The 26,540-nt window shown below is 40.0% G+C and overlaps 4 protein-coding genes across 7 annotated transcripts; 2 read left to right on the top strand and 2 right to left on the bottom strand.

Annotated features, from left to right (window-relative positions):
- Nucleotides 1-1,263: 1,263 nt before the first annotated feature.
- plekhb2 (pleckstrin homology domain containing, family B (evectins) member 2) lies at nucleotides 1,264-6,890 on the top strand. The gene is made up of 8 exons (XM_071515567.1): nucleotides 1,264-1,355; nucleotides 2,166-2,216; nucleotides 2,403-2,555; nucleotides 2,671-2,773; nucleotides 2,989-3,028; nucleotides 3,548-3,631; nucleotides 4,790-4,904; nucleotides 5,320-6,890. Exons 2-8 carry the CDS (start codon nucleotides 2,180-2,182, stop codon nucleotides 5,454-5,456), a joined length of 669 nt encoding a protein of 222 aa, XP_071371668.1. The 5' UTR covers nucleotides 1,264-1,355; nucleotides 2,166-2,179; the 3' UTR covers nucleotides 5,457-6,890.
- Nucleotides 6,891-6,970: 80 nt separating this feature from the next.
- Nucleotides 6,971-13,185, bottom strand: LOC139641255 (vacuolar protein sorting-associated protein 4B-like). The gene is made up of 11 exons (XM_071515551.1): nucleotides 12,980-13,185; nucleotides 12,562-12,673; nucleotides 12,256-12,403; nucleotides 11,976-12,034; nucleotides 11,732-11,851; nucleotides 11,500-11,656; nucleotides 11,229-11,377; nucleotides 11,044-11,125; nucleotides 10,669-10,888; nucleotides 9,099-9,239; nucleotides 6,971-8,752 (listed from the first exon to the last, which is right to left on the bottom strand). The coding sequence occupies exons 1-11, from the start codon at nucleotides 12,995-12,997 to the stop codon at nucleotides 8,651-8,653; spliced, it is 1,308 nt and encodes a 435-aa protein (XP_071371652.1). The 5' UTR covers nucleotides 12,998-13,185; the 3' UTR covers nucleotides 6,971-8,650.
- Nucleotides 13,186-13,525: 340 nt separating this feature from the next.
- ankrd29 (ankyrin repeat domain 29) lies at nucleotides 13,526-19,088 on the bottom strand. 4 transcript variants are annotated; one of them, XM_071515552.1, is made up of 10 exons: nucleotides 18,956-19,088; nucleotides 17,928-18,038; nucleotides 17,024-17,122; nucleotides 16,186-16,284; nucleotides 15,824-15,922; nucleotides 15,240-15,338; nucleotides 14,873-14,971; nucleotides 14,309-14,422; nucleotides 14,077-14,175; nucleotides 13,526-13,976 (listed from the first exon to the last, which is right to left on the bottom strand). In XM_071515552.1, exons 1-10 carry the CDS (start codon nucleotides 18,965-18,967, stop codon nucleotides 13,893-13,895), a joined length of 915 nt encoding a protein of 304 aa, XP_071371653.1. In that variant the 5' UTR covers nucleotides 18,968-19,088; the 3' UTR covers nucleotides 13,526-13,892. The 4 variants fall into 4 exon arrangements, with proteins under 4 accessions (XP_071371653.1, XP_071371654.1, XP_071371657.1 ...); XM_071515553.1 differs by having other exon boundaries at nucleotides 14,327-14,422; XM_071515556.1 differs by having other exon boundaries at nucleotides 17,871-18,038; nucleotides 18,956-18,986.
- A 339-nt stretch (nucleotides 19,089-19,427) lies between these two features.
- cts12 (cathepsin 12) lies at nucleotides 19,428-24,474 on the top strand. The gene is given in 9 exon segments (XM_071515533.1): nucleotides 19,428-19,553; nucleotides 20,577-20,722; nucleotides 20,856-20,978; nucleotides 21,570-21,585; nucleotides 21,588-21,733; nucleotides 21,838-22,059; nucleotides 22,700-22,868; nucleotides 22,958-23,063; nucleotides 23,239-24,474. Coding segments are annotated over 9 exon segments (1,059 nt in total). The 5' UTR covers nucleotides 19,428-19,522; the 3' UTR covers nucleotides 23,339-24,474.
- The last annotated feature ends 2,066 nt before the right edge of the window (nucleotides 24,475-26,540 follow it).

Below are 26,540 nucleotides of genomic sequence, written 5' to 3'. Positions count from 1 at the left end.
ATATTGTATATAGGCCTATTTGATTTTTTGTATATCCTTTGTGATCTTTTTATTATTATTATTATTTTTTTTTATGGATTGTGTTCTAATTTCTTTTAAAAAGAGGAAGATGTGTCTTGTGCTTGAGCTGATGTTTGTCCTTTGAGACAGTGTGCATGTGACAAATATATAAATAAACTTGACAAATATATAAATAAACTTGAACTTATCAGCAGTACAATCATAGATGGTGAATAAAGTCTCTAGTACTATGACTAAAAGAAATATTGGTATGACTGCTCATATGCGCAAAATGCTCAAATGGCATCTATAGTTTTCACCTCAGTGTTGTAGTTAATAGTACATGATTTCAGCTCAAGGCTACAGAGCTAACTGCTTACTCTGTTATTTTCTTCTGCCTCTCTGTGTGGAGCCAACTACCTAAATTCTGACTAAAGTGGGACCCCCAGGGGCCCTTGGAGCGGTTGCAGGGGGAATTGTTCAATCTCACTAATATTTAGTTTGAGGAATGGCTGATCAGATGTTTCACACTCCACATTGTTTCCTCTCCTCCTATGCTTGTATACACTGAGGGCCTCAGGTTGGTGGTGCTGGGTAGTTTATAGCTCACCTAGATAGATTAGGTTGGCCTGTTGTGTCTTTTCAATGTGTTATTTTGTGTTTTGTGCTTTGTTTTGTTTCCTTGGGTTTTGTTTTGCTGCAGACTGTAGGCTATTACATCATTTTGTTTTCTGATTGATTGTTGATTAGTTCGATCTAAGTAGGCTCATTTTCTGTAAAGTCCACGTGCTTGTGATGAAGGTCTAGGCTATATAAATAAACTTGACTTGACTTTATGGTCTAAACAGTTGTCTACTTCTGTACCAAATCATATCCAACAACAATAATCTCTTGAAATTGGAGCATCACTGACTCCTATGAAAAATTACTGTCATCTTTACATCAGGGGTGGGTTTGTTTTGCCTCTGCCTACACTTCCACAGTACAATCCGCCCGTACGAGTGCTCGATCGTCAAGTGACCAAAAACGTAGTGGGTGGACTTGAACGAGCGCGTCCTACATTTGCCAACATTTTTCCAACACAGTCAGCTGATTGGTTACGTCATTCAAAACAAACACGCCAGCCTCTCTCCAAAGAGATTGAAGCTTCGCGAAGAGGCTCGGAGGGCGGGGCTAAAGACAGTCATGCCACTGACAAGCGTAACGGCTGTGTCCGGTTATCTGTCCAGGCTTTTCGGCTCGTAGCGAGTCATCTTCTTTTTTAGTGCATCTCAGCTTCTTGGTTGCTGTATCCAGAGACTGTATCACTTTATCAACCAAACTGCCGTATTTCCTTCAAAAATACAGATAATCAAGTAAGTAACCCACCTATAGCTTATCTACAACTACATTTACTATTTTAATTGGTTAAGAAATACATTGTTAGCTAGGTTTGCTAGCTACTGACGTCTTCACCGTACAAACTAAACAAGTCTGCTAACTTAACCTATTGTACGTTAGGCCCAGGCCGAAGAAACGTCTTATAAACTTGTCGATTGCTTCAGCAACATGTGATCATTGGGTTACTGGTGTTTACTTAGTTATTCCTATTAGCTTTTTATCAAGATGGCCGAGCCCTCGCTACTGTAAGAGAATGACTTATGTACAATATTTGAATTCAGTATTTGAACGTAGATAAGGAAACCTACTGATTAATCTGCCTTGTTGATGGAAAAAAAAAGCACACATTTCCTTGCACTGAAAACTATGTAGCTGTCGTTAACGTTGTTAGTAACGTTTGCTATATCTCAACATTTGTTAATGAGCTCATATTGAGGTAAGCACGCTAAAATTGTACGTGCATGTTGTACTGATGTGAAATATTTGCTTTAAGTTTCAAAGGAATCTTGTGATAAATTATTGTGATGGAACACGCTTTTGATCAATAAATGTAATCACTCATATACTAATTTGCATTCAGCACTCTTGATAGTCTATTTATTATGGTCTAAAATGACCAACATGGACTTGGAATGATAGTGATGAGGGTTAGGATTAGGTGTTAAACTTAAAGCACGTGCCACGCCCTAGCCACAGCCCATACACACATCTTCCTATAATGATGTTTCATGGATGGATAAAGGCTCTGTGGCTCTAACAAATGTATTTTTTTTTTTATTCTTTAGGTGTTGCCTCTAAGATGTCCATTGTGAAAAGTGGTTGGCTCCACCGACAGAGTGAGTATAGGCCTACAACCAGCCACAGCAGTTTCTTCATTAATACTGCATGTTGACATCAACCTTTAATAAGAGTTAAGCAGATGTCAAATACACATATGGTAAAAATGCAGTGACAATGGGTATGAATTCCTGTATAAATAATGTCAGTTTGGATTGAATTTGACTGCAACATATCTCTGTCAGGTACCATATTGCGTCGGTGGAAGAGGAACTGGTTTGACTTGTGGGCTGATGGACGACTGGTGTTCTACGATGACCAGCAACGCCGAGACATGGAGGACGACATCCACATGAGGGTCGACTGCATTAACATCCGCAGCTCCAATGCATGTCAAGGTACTTGTCATCTTCTCTGCTGCACGGTGTCCTCAACTCATGTTTTGAACAACACCCTGTGCTTCTGATTTTTAATTCACCCATCTTGGCTGTGCGTCCTGCTGTGCGTCCTCAGAGCTGAACCCACCGGAGGGGAAGAGCCGTGATGCCCTGCTGCAGATCGTGTGCAGAGACGGACGGGTCATCAGCCTCTGCGCGGACAGTGCAGATGACGCTCTGTAAGGCAGCTCACTAGTGCCGTTTAATGTTCTGGTTGGCATTATGTCAATGTGATAAAAGATTACCGTTTCTCCATGTTGTGTCTTACATTTGTTTCAGTGAAGTATAATGTTCTAATTTTTTTTTTTTGCTAGAATAGGTATTCTGTTGTTATATTTTCATCATAAAGTTGGCTTCAGTTCCCAATTGAAAAGTTTTCCACTGTTTGTTTCAGTGCATGGACCATGGCACTCCAGGATGCTAGAATTAATGCGGTGAGTTTTTGCTATGTCTTTGATTGCTGGAGTTTTGCTTTAAGAAGGCAAAATTGTTATTAAATGAGTCTGTGTCTGTACCTACAGTATGTGTCTGTTATTAGATCTTGTTGAATAAGGACAGATAAAACTGTGCGACTTAAATTGGAAAACCGCTCAGTTTAAGAAATAACAAATATGATTTTATTATATTAATGTTATAAGGTTTAACTGTCTGGAAAAAATCCCCGTTGGACTGGTAAATCAGCAAAGAGGGGAAATACTGAAATGCCGATAATAAAATGTCAATAGAAAGCTATGAATATTAACTATTTTCATAATACCTCTATGAAGGTTACTAATATACTGTAGACTGAGCTGTGTTGTTGTATGGGAGTAACATTTGTCAAACCTGAAATAAATTCTCTACTATTCTCACTTTTACTTCTTTGACCAAGCTTCATATTATAAATCTTTGTTTATGATCATTCTCAGTTTGCAGGTAAGGTAGCCTAATTGTTTTTATTTTGTATTTTTTAGTTGGTCAGTCCTCAGGTTGGCTTTGCACAGGAAGTGATTGCCTCCGCTCCTCCCCCCTACTCAGAATATGCTGCCCCACCTCAGGTAAAGTCAAGAGGATAAACAATGTGAAAATGATTATTTAGCAAGAAGACTAATAAGCATATTTAGTTAATGTGGAATTTATTTCACCATCTAAATTCGGGATATATTTTCTTGAAAATTTGACAAGTGAATAGAAAATAAGCTTTTTTTTTTTAACTCAATACAATATTAATATCAATATTAATCAATAATAACTCAATACTGTTATACTCTTACTTACAAATGTAAACAAACCTTGTACAGCCTTAAAAATATGTGTAAAACTGATGCTTAGCTATCACATTCTGTCATTTCTGACCTCATGCTGTTGTTTAGCGGTGTACTTTTCTTATTCCCACAAAAATAACTGGCCAAACATAGACAACTTGACATCATGTCAAGATATTTCCAGGGCAGCGACAATGGCACAGCTAAATCATAAAAAGCACACGTTGGGTTTTGGTATCAGCTGCTCAGAATCAAAGAGAAGGGGCTTCTTTCTAGACTCACTGTTTTGCACCAAAATCCTTCGAGGAAGAGGCAAAGATACCAAGTTCTCCACCAAAAGTAGCCTCAGTAGACCAGAATGCAATGCAGCTACAGCTTCCATCTTTGCGGATCTGTCATCAGTAATCTCACAACTGAGATTTTACACCATATTAAATCCAGGATTCGACTCTGGGTATCTGAGAATGTGTCGTCGGTAGATTGTGAAATATCACACCTCTCTGACAGCTTTTTTTGTAATTTGAATAACCGGGCGCAGCAAACCACAGCATTGTTCTCTTTCTGCTCTCACTGTTTCTTAACTGGAGAAACTTACTACACCGTCGTTATTGCTCTCTCCACCTAAGTTACACACATACAGCACAGAGAACCCCCGTCACTGGGGATGTCATTCTGGGAAACGAAGGAAATCACTTAGTGAAGTAGAAGTAGATGAGGCAGGTCCTGGAATGCACTGAACATAGCAAAGTGATGACATCTAACAGTAAGAGTATCTGAAGGTAGATTTTTCCTTTCAAGGTGAAAGATAACAAATCATTCAAATGTCTTTTTTCAACTGTTACCTGCATATTCACTGTAATACTAGAATACAGGATTCCAGCTTATTATGACGTAGTTGCATGACTTATTTCTCAATTTTTGTGATTTTTTTTTTTCTGTATTTTTCAACAGGTCTATGCCCCGGGCCCTTATGGAGACTATGTTGCACCTCCACCCCATGCTACACAGATCGTATACTCCGCTGATGGGCAGCCCTATGCCGTTGCATATCCATATCAGTATCAAGGTGAGGAGAAGTGCATATTTCCTCCCAGTGATGGTTCCAGGGATCTAAGGCTGCACTTATTAAGGGAACACTGATACAAAATAGGATACCCGAAAATGCAAGTTGAATTGGTGCACAGATTAAAAAAGTGAACAGCGGTTACAAGTGACTGAGACACATTGTTTCTTTTTGAACCCTCAAAATTCTGATGGTATAATTTATTCCACACCCAAATTTATTTTAAAGCAGACTTTGAGAAAAAGAAATGCTTTATATGAAAGAATGGGATGCTCCTCTGTCCTCTTCTGGTATCTTTCTGTCTATGAATGAATCGTAAACAGCTTTATCTCTCTTGAGAACTTTATATTTCAGCAAGTTTATATTTCAGTATGGCAAAACTCAACATGAGCCATGTCTCTCCCACTGTGTTTTGCAGGTGGGTACTCTGCTCCCGGGGCGAACCATGTTATTATCCGAGAGCGGCAGCGTGACGACGGCGGAGACGTGGCTCTGGGCATGCTCGCTGGAGCGGCGACCGGCCTGGCACTTGGCTCCCTCTTCTCTGTCTTTTAGTGTATTTACAGAAAACTGTAACCTTACTAACGTACATCTAGTGGCACACCATATCCTGTATTTGCAGCATTTTGGCTTCTTCTCTGTGCCACCACACAGAGCTGGAGTGAGACGTGTCTGTGTTGGGCTATTTCCACCTATGAAGCATGACTGTGATGTGCCAGTGAATTACTCCTTCTGTGTCCTTACCAAAGGCTTCTATATATAAATACTGTTAGCACTTTCTAATAGCCCCCCCCCCCCTAGTTGTGGCAGTTCCTCACGCCCTTTGTGTTGTCGGAATATGAATGTACTCATCAAGAAATACAAAGAATTATTTAAATTGCAGAAAAGACGCTATTCCTTTCAGGTTATGTACATTTCAGGTCCTCTCAGCAGATGTCCCAAACAGTTTTTGAGTCATATCTGAGTTTGTTCCTATTTCATTGAGCACATTTGTCCTTCACCTTTGCTGTATGATCTTTGTGTTATTTGCTTTTGTGCAGGTTTTTTCACTGTCTGTATGCTTTACCTTTTATTATTTTTACTTTAACCCGCATGTTTTGCTTGGCTACTGTACTTTGGTTGTGAATATGCAGTGTGCAGTGTTTCTTTAGCTTATCTGTGGTGGCGGCAGGCCGAGAGTTGTGTGGTTTAAAGGAGTGTGCACATGCAAAGCAATAATCACTGTCAATGTCATTTTAGCATTTTGAGGACTCTGGTTGTGGTGGGCTGTCTGATGTTGTCGTCACCACAAATAAGTCTGCGGCTGGGAAACACTGGCACGTGTAAGCTGTGCTTTGATGTGAAAAGGGACGTCACTCTTCAACTCTTATATTTGCATGCCATATGTTTGGTCTTTTTTTTTCACTGGCAGCTGTTGAATCATTCTGTTTATTTAATTTCAACAATGTCTGAATTGATACGTAGGGTTTCATTTTAGTAGACTTGGTACAGTACGCACAAACACTGATCAGGTCAATCAGTCTTTTGAGGTTGAATTACATTTCAATTGGCCTTAACTTGACTTATATTCCACACTCCAAGTGACTTGAACATTTTCAGATTTTGCCATAATTCCTGTTATTTATGATTGTACTTTGTACACTTTAAAATGGCCATATGTGCTCTATAGAAAAGGCATAGAAGAACATTTTTAGTGTGCTTTTAAAGCTGAGATATTGCATATCTCCATTAATGAGATTGACTGAAAAGATCTAAAAGACTTATATCTCCAAAGGATTTCAATTCAAAAGCCTACCAACTTCTGCTAGTAGCATAACATCAGTGTCCTTTTCCACGGGTCTTACAGGTGTTTGAAGATGTGAAATGAAGTTAAAACCTATTATTCTTCTCTCATATGTACTAATCTCATTCTGAATTTACCTGGCATTTGAAGTGAAAATATCTGACCTTTAGCTAAGAGATGTATTTTAACTACTAAATATACTCACAAAGTCATTACTGAGTCCTGTATTTACTGTTTTTGTTTTGAACAAAACCCTCTACAACAATTCTGTTCACAGAACACGTCATGAAGGATACAATAAAAGTTTTATTTATGTAACCTCTGTAAATCCCAAAAGAAACCCTTACATGCAAGTATATATTTCAAACCCAAAGGCAACAGATATTTTGAGCATATTGACAGGGTCCATAAATAATTCAGAACATAACCTTAATAAAGACTGCTGAAAAAAAAAGTCTGAAAATTGAGGCAATTTTAGAAATACAGCTCTTCACAACAATAAGTAGGAATCAACAAAATGAACACCAAGTCTTCCATGAAACAGAATAGTGCATAGTCTCTTACATATTAGTAGTACAAAAGATTTAATATATGAAAGATGTTAAAGAAAAAAAAAGTAACTCTGTATAGGCATGAAGAAGAGAATATATGTCTTGGTAGCTCTTCCTATTAAGTATTTCTAATTTGGCAAAATGTAGGAAGTCCAGCTCAAATGAGGCAGATTAAAGCATTATTGCACAATATTGTACCTTTCCTGTTAAGGTCAGTAACTCAACACAAACCCAGCAGTCTTTCTGCTAAAAACAATTAGGAAATAAAATATGCTCTAGAAAAGTATGTACAAAGTCCTCTTATACAGTGCGACCCAAACAACACTTTTTTTTTTTTTTTTTTTTTCAAAATTATTGGTAAACAATCATTTTTCATTTGCTTGCACAATACAGACACCTGTCCTTATAGGTAGTTTGAGTCTTTAAAGAAGCCAAAATAATCTTTACTGAGGGCTTTATTAAGTGAATGTCTTTGAGTCGACTATTTCTCTTTTATTGCTGTGATGACACTTGAAAGTTCATCATTGCTTATGGAAGATGATTGGGTACTCTTCATATTTTAAGGATGTTGGCTGGCTTTTCAAACAGTAAAACAACATTTTAAAAATAATTCATGGGATAAAAAGAATTTAAGTCCACCGAGAGTAAACTCTCTCCTTTAAAGTGGGACATTGATACCACCACCACTACCACCAATTTTCTCCAGACTGAACCAGAAAATTCTCTCCAATGTCCTTCCTGGTTATAGACTGATGTAAACGGTGATATTGTTCACTATATCTGAGAAACAGTGCTTCTAGGTAGTACTTTTTGCGAGAATTGTAGATATTAGCTACTCTATTTAACTGCTTACATTCACAGTATGCTGTCATCAGCATTCAACAGTTTATACACTGTTAGGTATTAGACAGCAACTTTGTACTGTACAAATTGTTCTGAATTTTTTTAAGTTTACCAGCTTGCATCCACCCATCTCACTGTGCCTCTGTCCCCAGCTGATTATTATTAGCAGGTTTTATGGAGAATAGGTATTGATGAATTTGCGATGTAAACTTCCTTTGACAAAAATTCCTTTGAAAAGCCATACCATAACATGAGTTCCATAGGTGCTATATATATGAAGAGAAGAGGTATTTAGTGTTGGAAAGAATTTCTGAAAATACACAGATATTGTATTGATCAACTGAAGCCGTCACCATCTACATACTTTGAGAATAGTAGTTTTGATGAATCTCATTGGTCCTTAAAATAATAAAGGCTAAAATCACTTGAGTTGGAAACAAACAAAATAAAAACAGAAGATAAAAGAAATATGAAACCTTGCAAATATGCAAGAGAGAAGTGAATGTGAGCCTGAGTGGATCCATAAAGGCATCTGGAGAAGAGATATGCTTATGAGGAGGGTTTGAGTATTATTAGCCTTCCTGACCAAAGTCTTCTGTAAACTTCTTCAGCTTCTCCAAGTCCTGATCATTCACAGTTGGCTTGGTGTTGGACTGTGACCTCAGCATGTCAGCCTGCATACAGAATATTATTATATTATTCTCATCACCATAGCTGGCTGAACCCCAAACCCAAATCTGTATAAAGCCTGACATCTAATGGTAAAAAACATGCTACTGAAATTGCCATCTGCTATTCTCCTTCTGTCACCTTCTTTAGAGTACAACAGGTGGGTTTGGGGTTTAGTTACTCTTTAAGATAAACACGGATCGACGGATGACTATGTAGTAAAAAAAAAAAAAAAAAAACATTTAAAAAAACTGTATGGTAACAAAACACACAATCTCCTTGTCCTGACCACTACATAATAGGAATGGGAATGTTTCATTTGCAGCCAGAAACCAAAGTGTCTTTTCTTACCATGCAGACAACTGGCTCCAGAAGTTTCTCCCCAGGAACGTCCATCCAGGTCATCTCTACAGCGCTGGGGTCACCTGGAGAACACGGAGTCAGCAGGTCCTCCACCACAACGTCGGGATTGTTCCATGCCGACCCGCGAACCTGAGCGTGACGGGCAGAAGTAAGGGCACAAGGAAACACAACCAGCGATAACCTGGCAGTACTACCATGCCGTTTGGATTGTGTAGTGAAATTAACCAAAGGGAACATTCAGCTACTCTTCGGAAACAAGGAAAAATAATGTTATTGTACAATCAATATATATTTTGGCAATCGTAAAGAAACAGGCACAGATCCTGTACAGACCCACGGCACGTGTTCAATTCTATGCACTGAAGCACTGCGACAAGGTTAAATCACCTAATTCCACTAATGTTACTTAAATACCACAAGGTAACGTTAAAGGCACCTACCATTTAAGTCTGCATGGCAGCGAAGACGAGTTACTGTCTACAAAAAGTTTCACTTTTGTTTTCACACCAGGAGACTCTGTGGATTGAGTTCAATGCTGCTGGTCTGCTGTCTGTACATCTCCAAATTACAGACATGACATGATGCGCACATCAGGTGCATTAGAGATCGATTTAGATCCATTTCTATAGGCTACAGAGAGCAACTTTTGATTTTGTGCCTCTGTATGGGAAACACTACATCACACAGTCAGAAACGCCCTCTAGAAGCCATCTGACGAAGTGCATCATCTCACTAAGCATTACCTGACTGACTGACTGACTGACTGACTGACCTGAATCTGCCTCGTGATGCACCGTGGGAAAAATCCACCTTTGGATACTCGTACACTGTTAGATATCATCAATTTGTGATGCTCAATGTATTCCAGGAGTTATTTTGTGATGAAGTGTTGTAATTGACTTTTTTGGTGTACACACTAGGGATATTCCTGAATCTGAATGCCATAATCAGCAAAGCAGAGAGAGAGAGAGAGAGAGAGAGAGAGAGAGAGAGAGAGAGAGAGAGAGAGAGAGAGAGAGAGAGAGAGAGAGAGAGAGAGAGAGAGAGAGAGAGAGAGAGAGAGAGAGAGAGAGAGAGAGAGAGAGAGAGAGAGAGAGAGAGAACAGAAGGGCAGGACTGCTGCTTTGGATCCTTAGTGTTGAATGGACAGATGCTTTTTGGATGTAGCCAGTAAGACAACGCATGGGCAGTCTTTGTAAATATACTTTAAGATCCAGGGAGACAGTTTTTTTTAGCTGGGAACTATTGCTTTTGACTGGAACAAATTTATTAGTATTTATTTGTTTATTAGAGTCATTTGAAATTATTAAAACATGTCACAGTATTTTTGTTAAATGCACAACCATGTGGGTCTAAAATGATTCTATAACTAATTATTTTAGGACTCTAAAAACACTGATGGACTGTCCAATACAATTCTTATGAACTGGTTCCAAAAATATGACTGATCCCAATTGCAATCTGTCCTTTTTTGGAACCAATGCTATAATATATTCAGTTTGGATTCCCAAAAGACATTTTGACTTGAGTTTGAATAACTAGGACAGGACAACCTTACCTTTTTGAAGTGAGTGGCTGACTGAACCTTCCTGACTGGTTGCATGAGCGCGTCCCTGACAATAATGCTGATGTCAGCCCCGGAGTAGCCCTCCGTCTTTTTGCCCAGAGTCACGAAGTCGGATTCTGTGAGGTCATTGGGGGTGGAGCCCAGATGCAGCTTGAACATGAAGGAGCGGGCGTGCTCCTCAGGCAGAGGGATGTAGATCCGCTTCTCGAACCTGAGGCACGGAGAGAAGACTCATGGCAGCTTGTGTGTTTGTCAGAATTTAGTCTCCCCTTTCAAGGAGGTGGAGGTTTGAACAGAAGACTAAACCCAGCGCTGTTACACATCCTTTATATTTTTTTATTTATGTTTAAGTGAGTTTGAACTGACCTCCTCCTGATAGCCGAGTCTAGTGTCCATGGTATATTGGTGGCCCCCAGGACCAGGATTCCTTCATTGTCAATTCCAACACCTGAGAGGAGAATGACACTTCTTATACTTTGTAAACACAAGATGAAGTACTGATATTCAGATCTTAGTTCAGATATTCAAACTCAAGCGCTCCTCTTACTCACCCTGCATCTGGACAAGGAACTCTGTCTTGATCCTGCGGGCCGCTTCGCTCTCGTTCTCACTCCTGGAGCCGCAGAGAGAGTCGATCTCATCAATGAAAATGATAGACGGCTTGTTCTCTCTTGCTAAACTAAACAGGTTCTTCACCAGCCTAGAGAGAGAGAGAGAGAGAGAGAGAGAGAGAGAGAGAGAGAGAGATGGGAAAAAGAGTTATGCATGTCAAGTCTCTTTCCGCTCCTAGTCTTGTCATCATGTACAGAAGCTGGGCCTCACTTTTCGCTCTCCCCCAGCCACTTGGACACCAGGTCGGAAGAGGAGATGGAGAAGAAGGTGGAGTTGTTGGCTTCTGTGGCTACAGCCTTGGCCAGGTAAGACTTCCCTGTTCCTGGAGGACCAAACAGCAGGATCCCCCGCCAAGGAGTCCGCTTTCCTGGACAGGCAAATATATTTAAATGTTATTCGAAGCTACACGGTTATTTTAGGAGACTGTTGTTTTTTTCCGTACCTGTGAAGAGGTGAGGGAATTTGATGGGCAAGATGACGGCTTCTTTCAAGGCTTCCTTTGCACCCTCGAGTCCGGCTACATCGTCCCACTTAATGTTCGGCTTTTCCATCACAATGGCACCTTGATAGGTTGCAATATTAATTATTTTCAGAGATGTGATGCTTCTTGCAAACCTACTGAGTAACGGTGTTGTTTTGCACATTAGATTCGACTGTATAAGTTCATTCAATGCGGAGTCATTCACCTGAGAGCTGATTCTGGAACTTCTTCTTCTCTGGGTCATCGCCGTCATCGCTTTCACTCCTGAAACAAAACCACAACAGCACATGTCAGGATTTATTGTATAGTGAAGTTTAAACATGCTAATGAGGTAATGAGTAATTTTTTGGTCTGGGCTGGAGAAAGATTGCCCTCACCAGCCAGATTTTAAATGAGCTAAATGAAGTTATTGCGATATCAACACACAGCCACTGGGGCAGCGTCCCAGCATCCCTAAATCCCACCCTTGGCTTCCTCTCTCTCACCCTTTGTCATCTGACTGGGATACTTTGACAGGCTTGGCTGGAGTCGCGTCCTTCTTCTTCAGATATTCCTTCAGCTGTTCAGCTCTGTCCAGGTAGTCTGCACACTTGGCCCTGATGCTCTGCTTTGCTCGGTCTCCCTGGGCCTCATCTGCAGCAGCAAGACATACAAGGAAAACACAGCAAGTGAACTGCATTATGGGAGGGTCTGGAATATGTGTTATGCTATGGAAGTGGAATAAAAGAGATAAATTATGCAAATTTTAGAAAAATCAAATGCTGATTGATGTCAAAATTCAAGTTACTCACACTTTACAACATGAAGGAAGTATTGTATTGAATGCTGATATAATCGGAGGGCCTCTTCATAGTTTTTTGCTTTGTCCTCCTCTGCAGCTTTGCTCGCAAGATCTATAGCTTTCTGTCAACAGACAGTCAGCAAGAGAGGGAAGAATTAAGTTGATCTGTAAGGGCAACATGTTAAGATTCATGTGTCATTGTCTGGCCACAGACAAACGGCTGTCCGGTTTTAAATCACAGAAGAGCACTTAGGAAACTGCATCACTTCTAAAACAATTGCAGTTATATAACGTCTCTGAGTGTCACTACGAATTTCTTAAATACATTTTTCATTCTGCAAAGTTGATCAGTGTTTCTTTTGATCATAACAACCATTATAGCCTAATGTAACCAAGCAGCTCCGTGTCTAGTTAACCTGATCACTCACCTGTAAATTATTAGCCATAGGTGTCGTTAGGATGGTCAAACTTTTTAGTCTGCCGAGCGGTCCACTTTTCTACTTTAAATAAACCTACAAACCTGTTAAGTGTCGTTGTACAACTACAACTGTGGACGATGTATCATGTTAGGTAACTTAGAGCGCAAAAAAGTTGAAATCGCAGTCCTCAAAATGTTTTTCTCTTCCGCATCAATGTTGTTGAATGTTACTTCCGTGGTGATCACGTGACAATGTTATTGGGCTCCTATCTGTCTGACGACAAAGGCTACTGCAGGGTGTGTCACATTTCTTAAAAGTTAAAATAAATCTACATATACTTATAACTTATTGTTGTACTTTACAGAAACCTATAAGGTACTACAAAAAAGTTTGTCATACAGGTGTCATGCAACTTGTCATAGGCAGGTGTGTAGGTCTATCTTTGTCAGTTTCGGGAGAAATCACTGATCTCTAGTGAATATTGATTATATACTAGAATACTGAATATGAGCTGAAAAATCCCATATATCAAAGAAATTCATAGACTGCCTCCTCTTCATTCATTAACAAATTTACACTTTATTACGTTTATTAAAAAGGCAAATAAAATGTTGCAAAATATCTAGAAATCTTACAACACCTGGGGTAAAACATTTAAATAAAAATAAATGTATATAGAACAACAACACAACAGAAATGATGCACATGGCAAACAAATGCATTTTGGTTTGCACGTTATATTTCTCTATAGTTCGTCCAGGTTTAATCAAAATATGACAACTTCATTTCAGCCGCAATCAAAAGCAAGCACCATGTACATCTTGTAGTTGAATAGGTTTGACACTTGGTTGTTGTTGTTGTTGTTTTCTCTGCGTCTCACTGCAGTAAAGCCAGGCCTAACTGTAGGGATCTGGGCTCGTCATCAACTATCTCCATTTAAGATTTTTGGATGTAGGACCCTCAGGATGCGATCACTCTTTGTAACATCTGCAGGCAGTTCATTGTTCTGCAAAAAATACATACAAAAAAAAACAGTTAATATATAATTGCACTGAGTGTCCCGGTGTTTCTACTCATCTACTATCTGATTATTATCTCATCTCTACCTTGTTTGGTAGTGTGGGGTCTGCATTGGCACCGAGCAGCAGTAAAACAGTTTTATGATTACCACCCATAACAGCAGCATGAAGGGCTGTAGAGCCATTCTGGAAACAGCAAATATTCATAAAAATATTGATTAATGCTTTGGGGGAAATATTGTATTTTTCAGTATTTAACAAATACAAAACTGCTCCTTATCCAGTATTGCAGGGCTAGTACTGAAAAGAAGACAACAACCATTGTAGCATCCTCCACCTTGAGAAGGCCGAGTGAAGGAGAGAACTTGAGGAGTTCCTCAATGACGCTGTTGTGTCCCTTGAAAGCTGCCTTGAACAACGCTGTTGATCCGTCCTTCAGACAGACAGCAGAGGAAACGTTACATTAGAGCATAAAATTATTTTTCAAATTACATGTTCATTCCTGATCCATGACAAAATGGCACAAAGAAAGACAATTAGACACCAAAAAGTTTATTGTGTTTGTTGCTTTTCTGTGCAATTTCAACATAATGTGAATTTTAGAAAGTTAATATAAAGGATTTAAGATTTGACCAAGATGGCAGCCTCCTGGTTTGATGTTATTACTTTTTCCGTACCCATCTTACTTTCCAAAGCCTCTAAATGTAAACATCTGTTCTTGCCACTTTGTTTGGACGGTAAGGGAGAGGAGAAGCAAACATCGGCTGTTCATCTCAATCTGGGATGGGACAGGAGGACTAAATGACACCAATCAAGAATCCCCACATCTTTATGCACTTAGTACAGTCAGCCTCCAACCAATAATTCTCAAAGAAACACATACTTGTCTGTCAGCATCCCGATCTGCACCACGTAACAGGAGGACCTTCACCACCTCGCTGTGACCCATCTGGGCTGCCATCCACAGGGGGGCAGTGCCATCCTGGAAGATGAACAGAGGGGAAGACACAGTGGAACAGGACAGAAGAGGGAGGAAGTGAAGGGAAGGAGAAAAGCAGAACATGGGCCAAACAAGTAAGAGGTCAAAGCAGGGAACAGATATCGTTAAAAGATATTAAATATGAGATAAACAGGGAGAGGGAGTGAGCCTGTGTGCACATGTGCGGCTGTTATGTTTTCAGTCCATCTGTGATCGCTTCCTTTAAATCTGTCACCATGCAGTCAGTAACTCCAACAGACGAGGCCCTTACCTCCCTGGGTTGGTTCACCTTGGCACCAGATGACAGCAGCTGACGTATCACAGTCACATGACCCTCCTGGGCAGCAAGGAAAAGAGGGGTGGCACCATCCTGAAACATTACAGGACAATCATCACATCCGCAAGCCAATATATTACAAATTATAGAATATAATAGGGTACTATTGCAAGCTCATCTACTCATTTGTATCGAAAAGCCCTCCAAATATTTTGTAGCCAATGCTTAACAAAAAGAAAACCCAAACAGAACATTCTGACAAAGCAAGAAGTGTGTTAATAACATTAGAAGTGATATTCGTAAGAAAATAAAAAAGTAATCCTTTATAAACATTAGTTTGTGTAGTCAGGTTGTTTTTGTGCTGTTGCCTAAGTAGAGACACACTAATCCTGCAAAATGTCAGCTGTCTGACTCAGCAGTCAGCAGAAACCTGAGAGGTTGGATTCCAGCTACCAGGACATTGTGTGCAACTAATCATCATATTCCTACCAGCTAACGAGGCTTACGCTGGGCTGTGAGTGAGTGTAATGGCAGTGAGAAGATACAGGACTAAAGAGGCTGAAGATGTGGAGGCTCACATTCAGCTGGTCGTGAACATTGGCTCCATTCTTCAGGAGAGCGTCCACCACCTTGCAGTGGCCGTACTGAGAAGCAACAGTCAGAGCCGTGCCGCCGTCCTGTCGACACATGTGAAGGCACACAACAGAAACAAGCTAGCAGTGGGAGCAGCTGTAGAGATAGTAGATAAACAGGTAGACAGGATAGGAGGGCAGTGTCCACAGGTAGCGGACTGCACAGCATGTTTTGTGCGTCAGTATTTTCTCCTTATCTCTGTGTAACATACTCTGAATCACAGCCTGAGATGAGGCGATAGCAGCATTCTTCTTCACACCCACTATTATACTAACCGTAATGCGTGTCTTTGTGTAACGCAGCATACCTTGGTCTGGAATTCGGTAGAGGCACCGAATTCAAAGAGGAGCTTCACAACCTCATGGTGGCCCTGCTGAGAGGCGAAGAACAGAGCAGTAGAACCTGTCTGGAACAAACAAAGAAAGAAAAAACATAATCCAAAGTTTTAGTTTTTATTTCCTTGATCTTTTCTTCTGTGTTGAAAGCAGCTTCCCAAGTTACTTATTCTAAATCTAATGTAATGCAATGTACTATAAAGTACTGTAATGTACAATGAGAGAAGAGAAGAGAAGAGAAGAGAAGAGAAGAGAAGAGAAGAGAAGAGAAGAGAAGAGCAGAGAAGAGAAGAGAAGAGAAGAGAAGAGAAGAGAAGAGAAGAGAAGAGAAGAGAAGAGAAAAACTTTGTTCACTTTGCCTTTGGATTCACTATGGTTAAATTAAAGCAAATGGGACACAATGAAAATACAATTAGACAACACAAGATACAAAATCAGCACAGGAGAGTTTCCTGTGCAAATACACAGCAGGTTACAGTTCAACACAGTAATGACAGATGGAATTAAATAAGACCTTCTTCAGGACTCTGGGCAGTCTATGAGTTGTTTATGTGGTTTTCCTTTCCTTATTTTACAGACCATGTTCACAATCTTTGCCAATTTGTCCTTATTCTCAGCCCCAACACTGAGACCTTTGTATACTGAAATGTGTTACCTTAAAGCCAAACTACTTTCAAATATGATACTAACATTACAGAAGCTTTTTTAAAGATGCATTCTTTATTTACTGTCAATCTCAATTTGTAAACACTTACATATTTAAAGTCTTATATTGTTGCTATGGGCTGGCCAGTTACTTGAACACCATACCTCTCTCTGGTAGTTGATGTCTGCTCCTTGCATGATGAGCTCCTTGACACATTCATAGTGGCCGCTGTATGAAGCCACCATCAGCGCCGTGGTTCCATACTGAAAAATATACGGCAACAATAAATTACCAACCTTGCCAGTGTCTTGATTATGATGACTTGCTGACAACTGCACAACAAGATGAAACACCTTAAGATATTGCAGATTTTCCAGTAAATGGAAAATCCATAGTCCACATATGCACGTGCACACACACACACACACACACAATGTACACACCAGGGTTGTGGTCAATTCATGAAAGATCTCATCAATTCCAATTCAGCTAAAGAACTGGAATTTGAAAAAATAACCTACTGGAAACAGAATTGGAATTCAATTGGAATTTCAGGAACTTCTCTGAAATTCCATGTTTGTTTTTTCTTACCACTGAGATTACACATACTGTTTTATATTAACAAGAATGAATATCATAAAATGTTAAAGGTGCCTTTCAGGTGGGATTTGATGCAGAACATGTGATTGTAATACATACATTATGATTGAATGTATTTGATTTGTTTAACTGTCTTTTATTTGATTCATAATGTTTGATTTATAATGTTTATCAAGTCAAGACAAACTCCCTTAGAAGTAGAATTTCATGGAATTCAATTCAGTTTCCTGTCATCCCAATTCAATTCCAATTCAGTTTCCATAGAGCTCAGTGTAATTCCAATTCCAATTCCAACTCCAGGAATTGAATTGGAAGTTGCCATGCATTCTCAACTCAATTCATGAATGGTACCAACCCTGGCACACACATGCATACACACACAGGCTGAGGGCTGAACTCTCTCTCCCCTACCACAGGTGTGTTATGTTAAAGCGTGCAGCAGAGCAGCCGGGACATGCAGTGTCATACACTGTCTCTGCAGTCTGCGTCCACTCGCCCGCTGTTGAGCAGCAGCTGAAGTAGAGCCAAGTTCCCCTTCCGCGCTGCCCAAAACACAGCATTAGCCAGGGGTGTTTCCTTCTGTAGGGTAAATACACACAACAGCCACTGCCCTCAAACCAGTATTACAGTATTATACATATTTACAGTAGCTTAGCCTACTCAAAAAAACAGTAGGGCCTGTCCAAGTGTCATTTCCGAGTTAGGGCTTTAATGTGTCAGTGGTGTAACTGGTCAGAAAATGAATGGCGGGTCACTCTGACCAGGTGCTTCAATTAATCAAGACTAGATTAATCAAGATTTCACTCTCTCTCTGTCACACAGCCTCTCTCTCTCTCCCTCTCTCTCTCTCTCTGTCACTCACTCTGTCACTCTCTCTTTAATCTTTTAATAATTCTGATTGGGAGTTTAACAGTTTTCTTGAACTGTTTACAGTTGTCTTGTTGCAGAACTGTGGCAATAAATGTGTTTTAGAATTCAAATCTTTCTCTGTCACACACACACACACACACCTCTTTTTCAAAATAATACATGCATGGGAATTGAGTGACATTCTTGCAGCATCTACATACATACATACACACACAAACACAAACACACACACACACACACACACACACACACACACACACACACACACACACACACACACACACACACATTTAAAGGCTGAAGGTGTTGGTGGGATATTCGAGTTGGGCCACAGGACATATGATAGCCATACACACGCGAGCGCGCGGGCGCATGCACACACGGACACTAGGACTTGCACTAAACTCAGTAAAGGGCAAGCAGCCGATTTAATTCCAGATCACACCGATATCCTCACAGTGATTAAAACTTATATGCACCTTGTCATTAAAGAAACCCTAAAGATGAATGAAAGTACAGTCTACACTCTGAGAGGAAGCAGCTAGTCTTAGGTGTGATCTTTTTTTTCTTTCTAGGCCTGCAAGGTTGCTGCCGAGTATGAAGGAAAAGGCAATATGGTGATTTACCTTAAAAGACATGCTGCAGACCTCATTCGTGACTCATGTTTCTTCTGGCGTAGTCACTCATTAAAGATGAAGATAATGGAGACCACACGCAGATGCTGAGCGCCACTCGTCTGTTTTGCCGCACTGTGTTTGGGTGTTGGCGGCGCCCGTCCGCCGACATAATAACACTCAGACAGTCAGCTGAGCTCATCCTCTGCAGTGCTGCACGGCAGACACACGACACCGGCCGCTGGGCGGCGCTGTGGGGCCGTTGCTCCTGCCTTATAATTGTGAATTGTTGTGGATGCGGTTTTGGAAAGTTGATGTCAGGTGTTATGCTCAATTATAAACCGGTATTTGAGGGATTTAAAATATAGCCGCTTTAGCGTGCTCTAAATAATAATAGAGGAATTACCGGGGAGGAGCAGGGAAAGCGTCTTATTTTTGTTGACTAATGTCCCTCTCAGGAGTTGGCATAGTTGTTAGGTATTCAGAAAAGTATAGTGGGAACATGCACTTAGTGCAAAGCTATATAAGGGAGGCTGGCAATAGCCTGTGGCTGTATGACAGTCCAGAGACTCTCACAACATGAGAACTAAACAGCCTCACATCCATGCAGGTAAGCAGGCAGGCGTTTTCATTTAATGTCAATCACAGGCAGTGGCAAATGATTTGGGACAGAGGTGTTCAGTGGGACTTTTTGCATTTCAAAATACAAACTGATATGATGAAAGACTGTTAGCTATTGTATCTGACTGTATGTTGGTTTTTATGTTAAAACTTGTTCAGAAAGCACTCTTGTTGTGGCTGTGGCCAGCCCCTGTAGTTTCACTCTGGCTTTGAGAGAGTAAATTAAAGTAATCAAAGCTCAATATTTGATCCCATAGATAACATATTACACACAGCAACACTGTAGAGTTTGTGATCCATTAGACTCTTATGATAATCTGGTAAAGTCCATATACAATTTTGCATCTCATTGCATTTCAGTGAGATTTCAGTTATCTTTCTGTGTGGAGTAGACAGATGACTCCATGCTGTTTTAATGTCCAGACTCGGAGCTAGATTTCCAACCAAAATGATTGCTCTTCTACCACCATTCCTTTTCAGGTTATGCAGGATCATTTCAGCAATGTAGCGTCAGCTTCAGAGTTTTTCAATTGAAGTCTATTAGAAAACCATCCAGGAAGAGTCCCACTGCAGAAGTGGCTTCCTATTACCAGTGGCATGGTGACAGGAATGTTTATTGGCTGGTATTATAGCTTTCTGTCCCAGATATTTAGTCAATTATAGTTATTCATTTAATCTACACTGTAGTATAGAATACAGTTCACCCTATTGGATAAGCTGTACACAGCTTCTCATTTAGATACACTGTTATGCAAAAATGGTGCATTTGGACATGGCAGAACTTTCTCTAATATGTTTTAATATATATGCAAATATATGGCCAGAATCAGTAGCAGGCAGCTCATACATTGCTCACCTATTCATCTTGTGATCAGACTTGCAAATTTCAGTACTACAGCAAAAAGAACCAATTTCACATGTGTCCTAGTAGTTTTGCCATTGGCTATATATGATAGAACAATAGTACAATAAATAGGCACAAATAATTAACACTGTGATCCTCCTGTCGTAGTCCAATGTACCCGCTACATGGTGAGCGTCGTGCTGCTCTCTGTCCTGCTGTGTGGGCCGAGGCTGGTGGCATCAGACTCGGATGAGGAGGTGCTGACCGAGTGGCAGATCTGGAAGAGCAACAACGGTATCTCCTACGATGAAATGGTTAGACTGCACTTCTCAATATGAACATGTGTGTCTCTCATTCACTTATATATCCTTGTGAAAACATGTATTTCTTCACTTGAGGTTTATACTTTATTTTAACTTTTGCTTTTGTGTGTTTTCTGTCACCCAGCAGGACGACATGGAGAGGAAAATCATCTGGGAGGAGAACATGAGGATGATAAAACAGAATAATGACGGGTTTTTCATAGGGGCAAAGCTGTTCACTATGACCATGAATAAATACGGCGACCTGGTAATGATTATTTACTGTTATTGGTGAATATTGTTTTCATCTCTGTCAAAGGTTTTACCCTTTACAATCACAAATAATCCAGCCATTTTGGGTATTTTAAATTAAGTCATTCAGCAATTTTCAGTGGCATGAACATCTGATTAATTAGTTCATGCCACTGAGATTTAGTTGTTGACTTAAAATACCCAACATGGCTGGGGTATGATGTAAACAATAAAACTGCAAAATCAACAAGTATTCAACAATTGTCCAGTTAAGTGACCTTTATCTGTGACCTAAGGAATTGAGTTGAGCCATTGGTTTTTGTGTCAGCGTTAACTCATTCTTTACCTTCTTAGTCATCACAAACAGACATTTACTATAACAAGTTATTTCAACTTGAGCTGTGATTTGTTTAGTTCAGTAATTGCTTTCTGAGTTGTCATGAAGCAGATACATTGTCAAAACTGAGGATGGCAGTAACATCTAACAACTAAATCAGTTGGTTCTAATCAATTAGAGAAGTTGTTTTGATAAACAGGATTGTCAAATTCTAGATAGCCTGAATGAGAAATATCTGAAGACAAACTTCTTTCTGTTCTTCATATGTAGACGAGACAAGAATACCAGGTTTGCAAGGTGCCATGATAAACGCCCAATTTGTGAAGAGGGGGAAGAACGTCTCGGCTCGCCGGCTGCGTCACAATGCGGAGAAGCTGGGGGCTTTGACTGTGGACTACAGGGCGATGGGATATGTCACTGAGGTTAAAGATCAGGTAAGACGTTTCTAAATTAATTTAAAGTGAATTATAGAAAACCTATCAAGGTCTCATCCTGACACCCTCAGATATACTGTATGTTTTAATTGTTTTCCTCAAAGGGTTATTGTGGCTCCTGCTGGGCGTTTAGCACTACGGGAGCTATCGAGGGACAAATATACAAGAGGACCGGTCAGCTGGTCTCCTTGAGTGAGCAGAACCTGGTAGACTGCTCCAGATCTTATGGTACCTATGGCTGCAATGGCGCCTGGATGGCCAATGCCTACGACTACGTGGTCAGCAATGGGCTGCAGTCTGAAAGCACCTATCCATACACCTCAGTGGTAAGGCTATAGGCTCCAGGGTTGGGGTCGAGTCATGAATGAACTCATCAATTTTAATTCAACTGAGGCATTGGAATTGGAATTGGAATTTGAAAAAAAAACCTACAGGAAACAGAATTGGAATTGAATTGGAATTTCAGGAAGTTGAATTTAATTCTGTAAAGTTACACGTTTTTGTTTTTTTTCTTACCACATATCTGAGATTACAGTGTTATATATTATCAACACTGAATATCATAAAATGTTAAAGGTGCCTTTCAGGTGGTATTTGATACATGTAATCGTAATACATGCATTATGCATTAATGTATTTGATTTGTTTCATTGTTTTTTATTTGATTCATGTTTGATTTATAATGTTTAGCAAGTTAGGACAAACTCTCTTAGAAGTGGAATTTCATGGAATTCAATTCTGTTTCCTCTCATTCCAGTTCAATTCCAATTCTGTTTCCTTAGAGCTGGGTGTAATTCCAATTCCAATTCCAATTCCAATTCCAGTTCCAATTCCAACTCCAGGAACTGCATTGGAATTTACCATGCATTCTCAATTAAATTCATGAATGGCCCCAACCCTGCTATAGCAGTTAAATGTTTGAATCTGGATAAATAAAGGTTCACCACTGCATTCCTCTCTCCACAGGACACCCAGCCCTGCTTCTATGACAGCAGACTTTCAGTTGCTCATATTGCAGACTACAGGTTCATACCCAAGGGAGATGAGCAGGCCCTGGCTGATGCCGTGGCAACCATCGGGCCAATCACAGTGGCTATCGATGCAGATCATTCAAGCTTCCTGTTCTACAGCTCAGGTTCATTCTCATAAAATAACCCACTCTATACAATGATTATGTTAGCAATGAAAAGAGAAGGATTTTTACAATCTGAGTTTCTCCTACAGGAATATACGAGGAGTCCAACTGCAACCCCAACAATCTGAGTCACGCAGTCTTGCTGGTTGGCTTTGGCTCAGAAGGAGGCCAAGACTACTGGATCATCAAAAATAGGTAGGAGACAGAACAACACTGTCAATCACATAAAGATAAATAAAAGATATCACATAAAATATGGTTTAGTCTTCACAATGATATTTGTAATTACAGATCACTGTGTTTCCTTTGTTTCTATTGTTTTAATATGAATATATTGATATTAATATGTTTTTTTTTTTTTTATCCATAGCTGGGGTAGCAGTTGGGGTGAGGGTGGCTACATGCGAATGATCCGGGACGGCAGCAACACCTGTGGCATTGCGAGCTACGCCTTGTATCCTATTCTATGAGTCTGATAAAGATGCTGAAGAGTAAAGTATTATGTTGGGTTCTTTGACTGGATTTTCAATGGAGTACCAGAAAAGAAAACCATTTGTTTATCATATTTATCATACCAACTCATGTTAGAGTTTCAAAAGTACTCTTGTCGTCCATTCTGTATTTTCTTTTTGTTTGCCTGTACTGAACTTTTGTGAAAACTCTGTAGATAATGTTTTTGCAAAGACTCCCATCAGTCTTTTGCAGCTAACACATTACTATTCTCAGGGATATGGCCCATACACCAACACGTGGAACAGTATTGCTTATATCTGTAGCCAGAGATTAAATTAATGTTCCAAAAAAGTCATTTTATTGGTAGAAATCATCAAATATGGAAAACTATCACATGCCTTGTGCCTTATTTTTTCTTGTAAGTAATAATTATGAAATGTAGCCCCAGCCCCCTGGAGAATATGCCAGATGGAGTCACTCAGGGTTCCCCATTTGTTAGTTTTAAACAAATCACTCACTGTCAATGGATACTGAATGATTCAGTGAGCAATGATAGCCACATTTTGATTTTATCTCTCATGTTGTGTCTTGAGACTGCAAACAATTAGTATTTTTTCTTACAGTAATACTTGTTAGAGTATTGAATACTTGGTAGAGACTGATGAGAAATTTAAAAATGTTATCTGGGTCACATGGCAATTATATAGTAGTAGTAGGTATAGTTTGTAAGTGATTTAGAAGTCTGACTTTTTATCCATGTTTCAAGTGACTGACATCAATATGGATACCTAGGACTGCTAAAATTGGTGGTTGCAAGTCCATGAATTCAGATGGGGGCATCATATGTGTGCTTAAAATGTTGAGAAAATGTTCTACTGAAGCAAAATGCACATGACTCAAAACAGACTAGCAGGGAAAAATTGGTGCAATTTTGTCAATTGATTCCAACCTAAAAAATGCAGATTGGTAGCTATTTGCTGAATAATATACTGTACATTTCATTACTCCAGTGATACTATTCTGCACTATGCAAGGCAACCTATGTGTCTGATATTTCTAAAATGCATTTATATGACAGTAACACAGTAATAGTGATGATTGGCTCAGTCTCCCATGTCTTGTGTTTCTGTGAATTGTATTTACATTGGGTTTAGGGGAGGGGGGGGGGGGGGGGGGGGGCAGTGGGGCCTCGGGGGTTCAGGCCCACAACTTAAAATAAAACAAAATGGTGCTTTGTAATACCGATGCAAATAAATGTTTTATGTGTTTCTTATGGGACAAGTTTGAGCAGATTTCAATAATTAGCAATTACAGTACATATTCCTCCAGTAAGGTACTGGATAAACTGTGTAATTAAAACATTGTTAACTTATGGACTGACTGCTAATAAAAATTATAACCATTTCTTCTACTTGTTGTATTTGTCAAATACTATGCATGCTGCATTGTTTGAGCAGTTCACTTGGGTTGAAGCTTTCCACTTCCCTGTGGTACACAGTTCACACTCTATCTGTGCCATGCGCAGCTCTGCTGCTTTCAAAACCACTCAACGTTTCACAGTACAACCACACCTTGTTGAACTTTGAACCTAATCATGTGCATACACTCCATACTTACCAATACTTTTGACTTTGTACAGTCCAGCCTCTCTGCATGTCTATCAGAGAAAAAATAAGCACACACCCTCTGCTCCAAGGTTTACCTGGGGGAGGAGGAGCTCTCTTGTTCATTCTCTCCACTGCTGAACTCTGACTGTAAGCTCACTGAATAGCTGATAATGCAGAGGAAAATATCTTTGCTTTGCTGTGCACTGTGGTTGTTTTTGCTCTGCTGTGCTGTGATTTGCCCCAGCACTGCTGGACAGAGTGCAACACAGAAACATCCAAAGCGTTGGCATGGCAATCTCAACCAGATCCATCAGGGGCCACACAGACATCAAAAGTACTGCGATCCTTCACTCAGCAACCAGATAGCAGCTGCCATCACTCAGGTAATGCAGCTCTTCACAATTTCTTTGTTGGGTTTTCTGAACCTTGTAATGGTTTCTTTACATCAGTTTTTGCTAATGAGGAGGTTACACATGTTGTGACACATAACAATGTAATCAGTTAATATTACACCCAAGATTGTTCTTGCCTGCTGTTTGACCCCTGTCAAAGCATTGCTACTTTGATGTCACTATATACAATTCCTGACATTCTTTGATAATTATTAGAGAAATAAAAAGTCACAATAAAGTATAGTCAAAAAACGTGAAGGAGTGCTTTATATTACCTTCAATGGGACTCTTTGGGAATAGATCAGAGTATTAAATAAATAAATAAGTGCAAGGCATTCACGTGGGGTGTAGTGTTAAAAAAATTCATTACATCTCAGGCATAAAAGTCACTCTTATTGCAACAAGATATTTACTTTACATGCTCATGCAATGAATTACTTTTGCAGTTTGATTACTTTGCAATAATAGATCCCTCCTAACCAGGTCACACAGTGGAGAATGTGCTTGTTTTTATTATTCTACAACAGTTTTATTGTCTCTCTGTGTCCATACAGAGTTGCAGCTCCGGCTTCTACAGAGAGTGGACCGGCCCACACAGGGGTCAGTGTGTGCCTTGTAGCTGCAATGGACTCTCCAATGAGTGTGACGGGCATACAGGGAACTGCATGGTTGGTTTTCTCTCTCCTTCACACACACATACACACGTGCACACGCACACATGCACACAGAGGCACATTATCAGTTGATTTCCAGCACACTTAAAGATACTGGCATTTGTCGGTCACGTGTTTCATCTGATTGGCCTCCAGAACTGTCAGTTCAACACAGATGGGGATCGATGTGAGCGATGTAAAGAAGGTTACTACGGCAACGCAGCCCAGAGGACCTGCCATGCCTGTCCATGCCCCTTCACATGGAACAAGTCAGTTATTGTTTACCTACTCTATCATCTCAATAAAGCTAAACTGATTTTTTTTTACTCTGGGCCATAATGAGCATTCTCATTATGGCCATGCTGAAGCTTGACGGTTTATTCTTCCTGTAGTTTTGCACTGGCTTGTCTGGACATCGACTTGGGAGTGGTTGAATGCTTGTGTAAACTGGGCTACCATGGGACCAGGTGTGAGAGGTGTGTTGCAATTCAAGAAATTCCACATACACACAAATATAGTTACATCATGGTCATCAATTCAGCATACTTCTGCATCCTAAATCCTAAA

The sequence above is a fragment of the Centroberyx affinis genome, unplaced genomic scaffold (genome assembly GCF_046629955.1).
Source record: "Centroberyx affinis isolate AG114_WGS23_722 - 3 ecotype Tasmania unplaced genomic scaffold, CSIRO-AGI_Caff_v1 ptg000359l_1, whole genome shotgun sequence".
In the NCBI taxonomy this organism is placed as follows: Eukaryota; Metazoa; Chordata; class Actinopteri; order Beryciformes; family Berycidae; genus Centroberyx; species Centroberyx affinis.
This window is presented reverse-complemented; position numbering and strand designations above follow the sequence as displayed.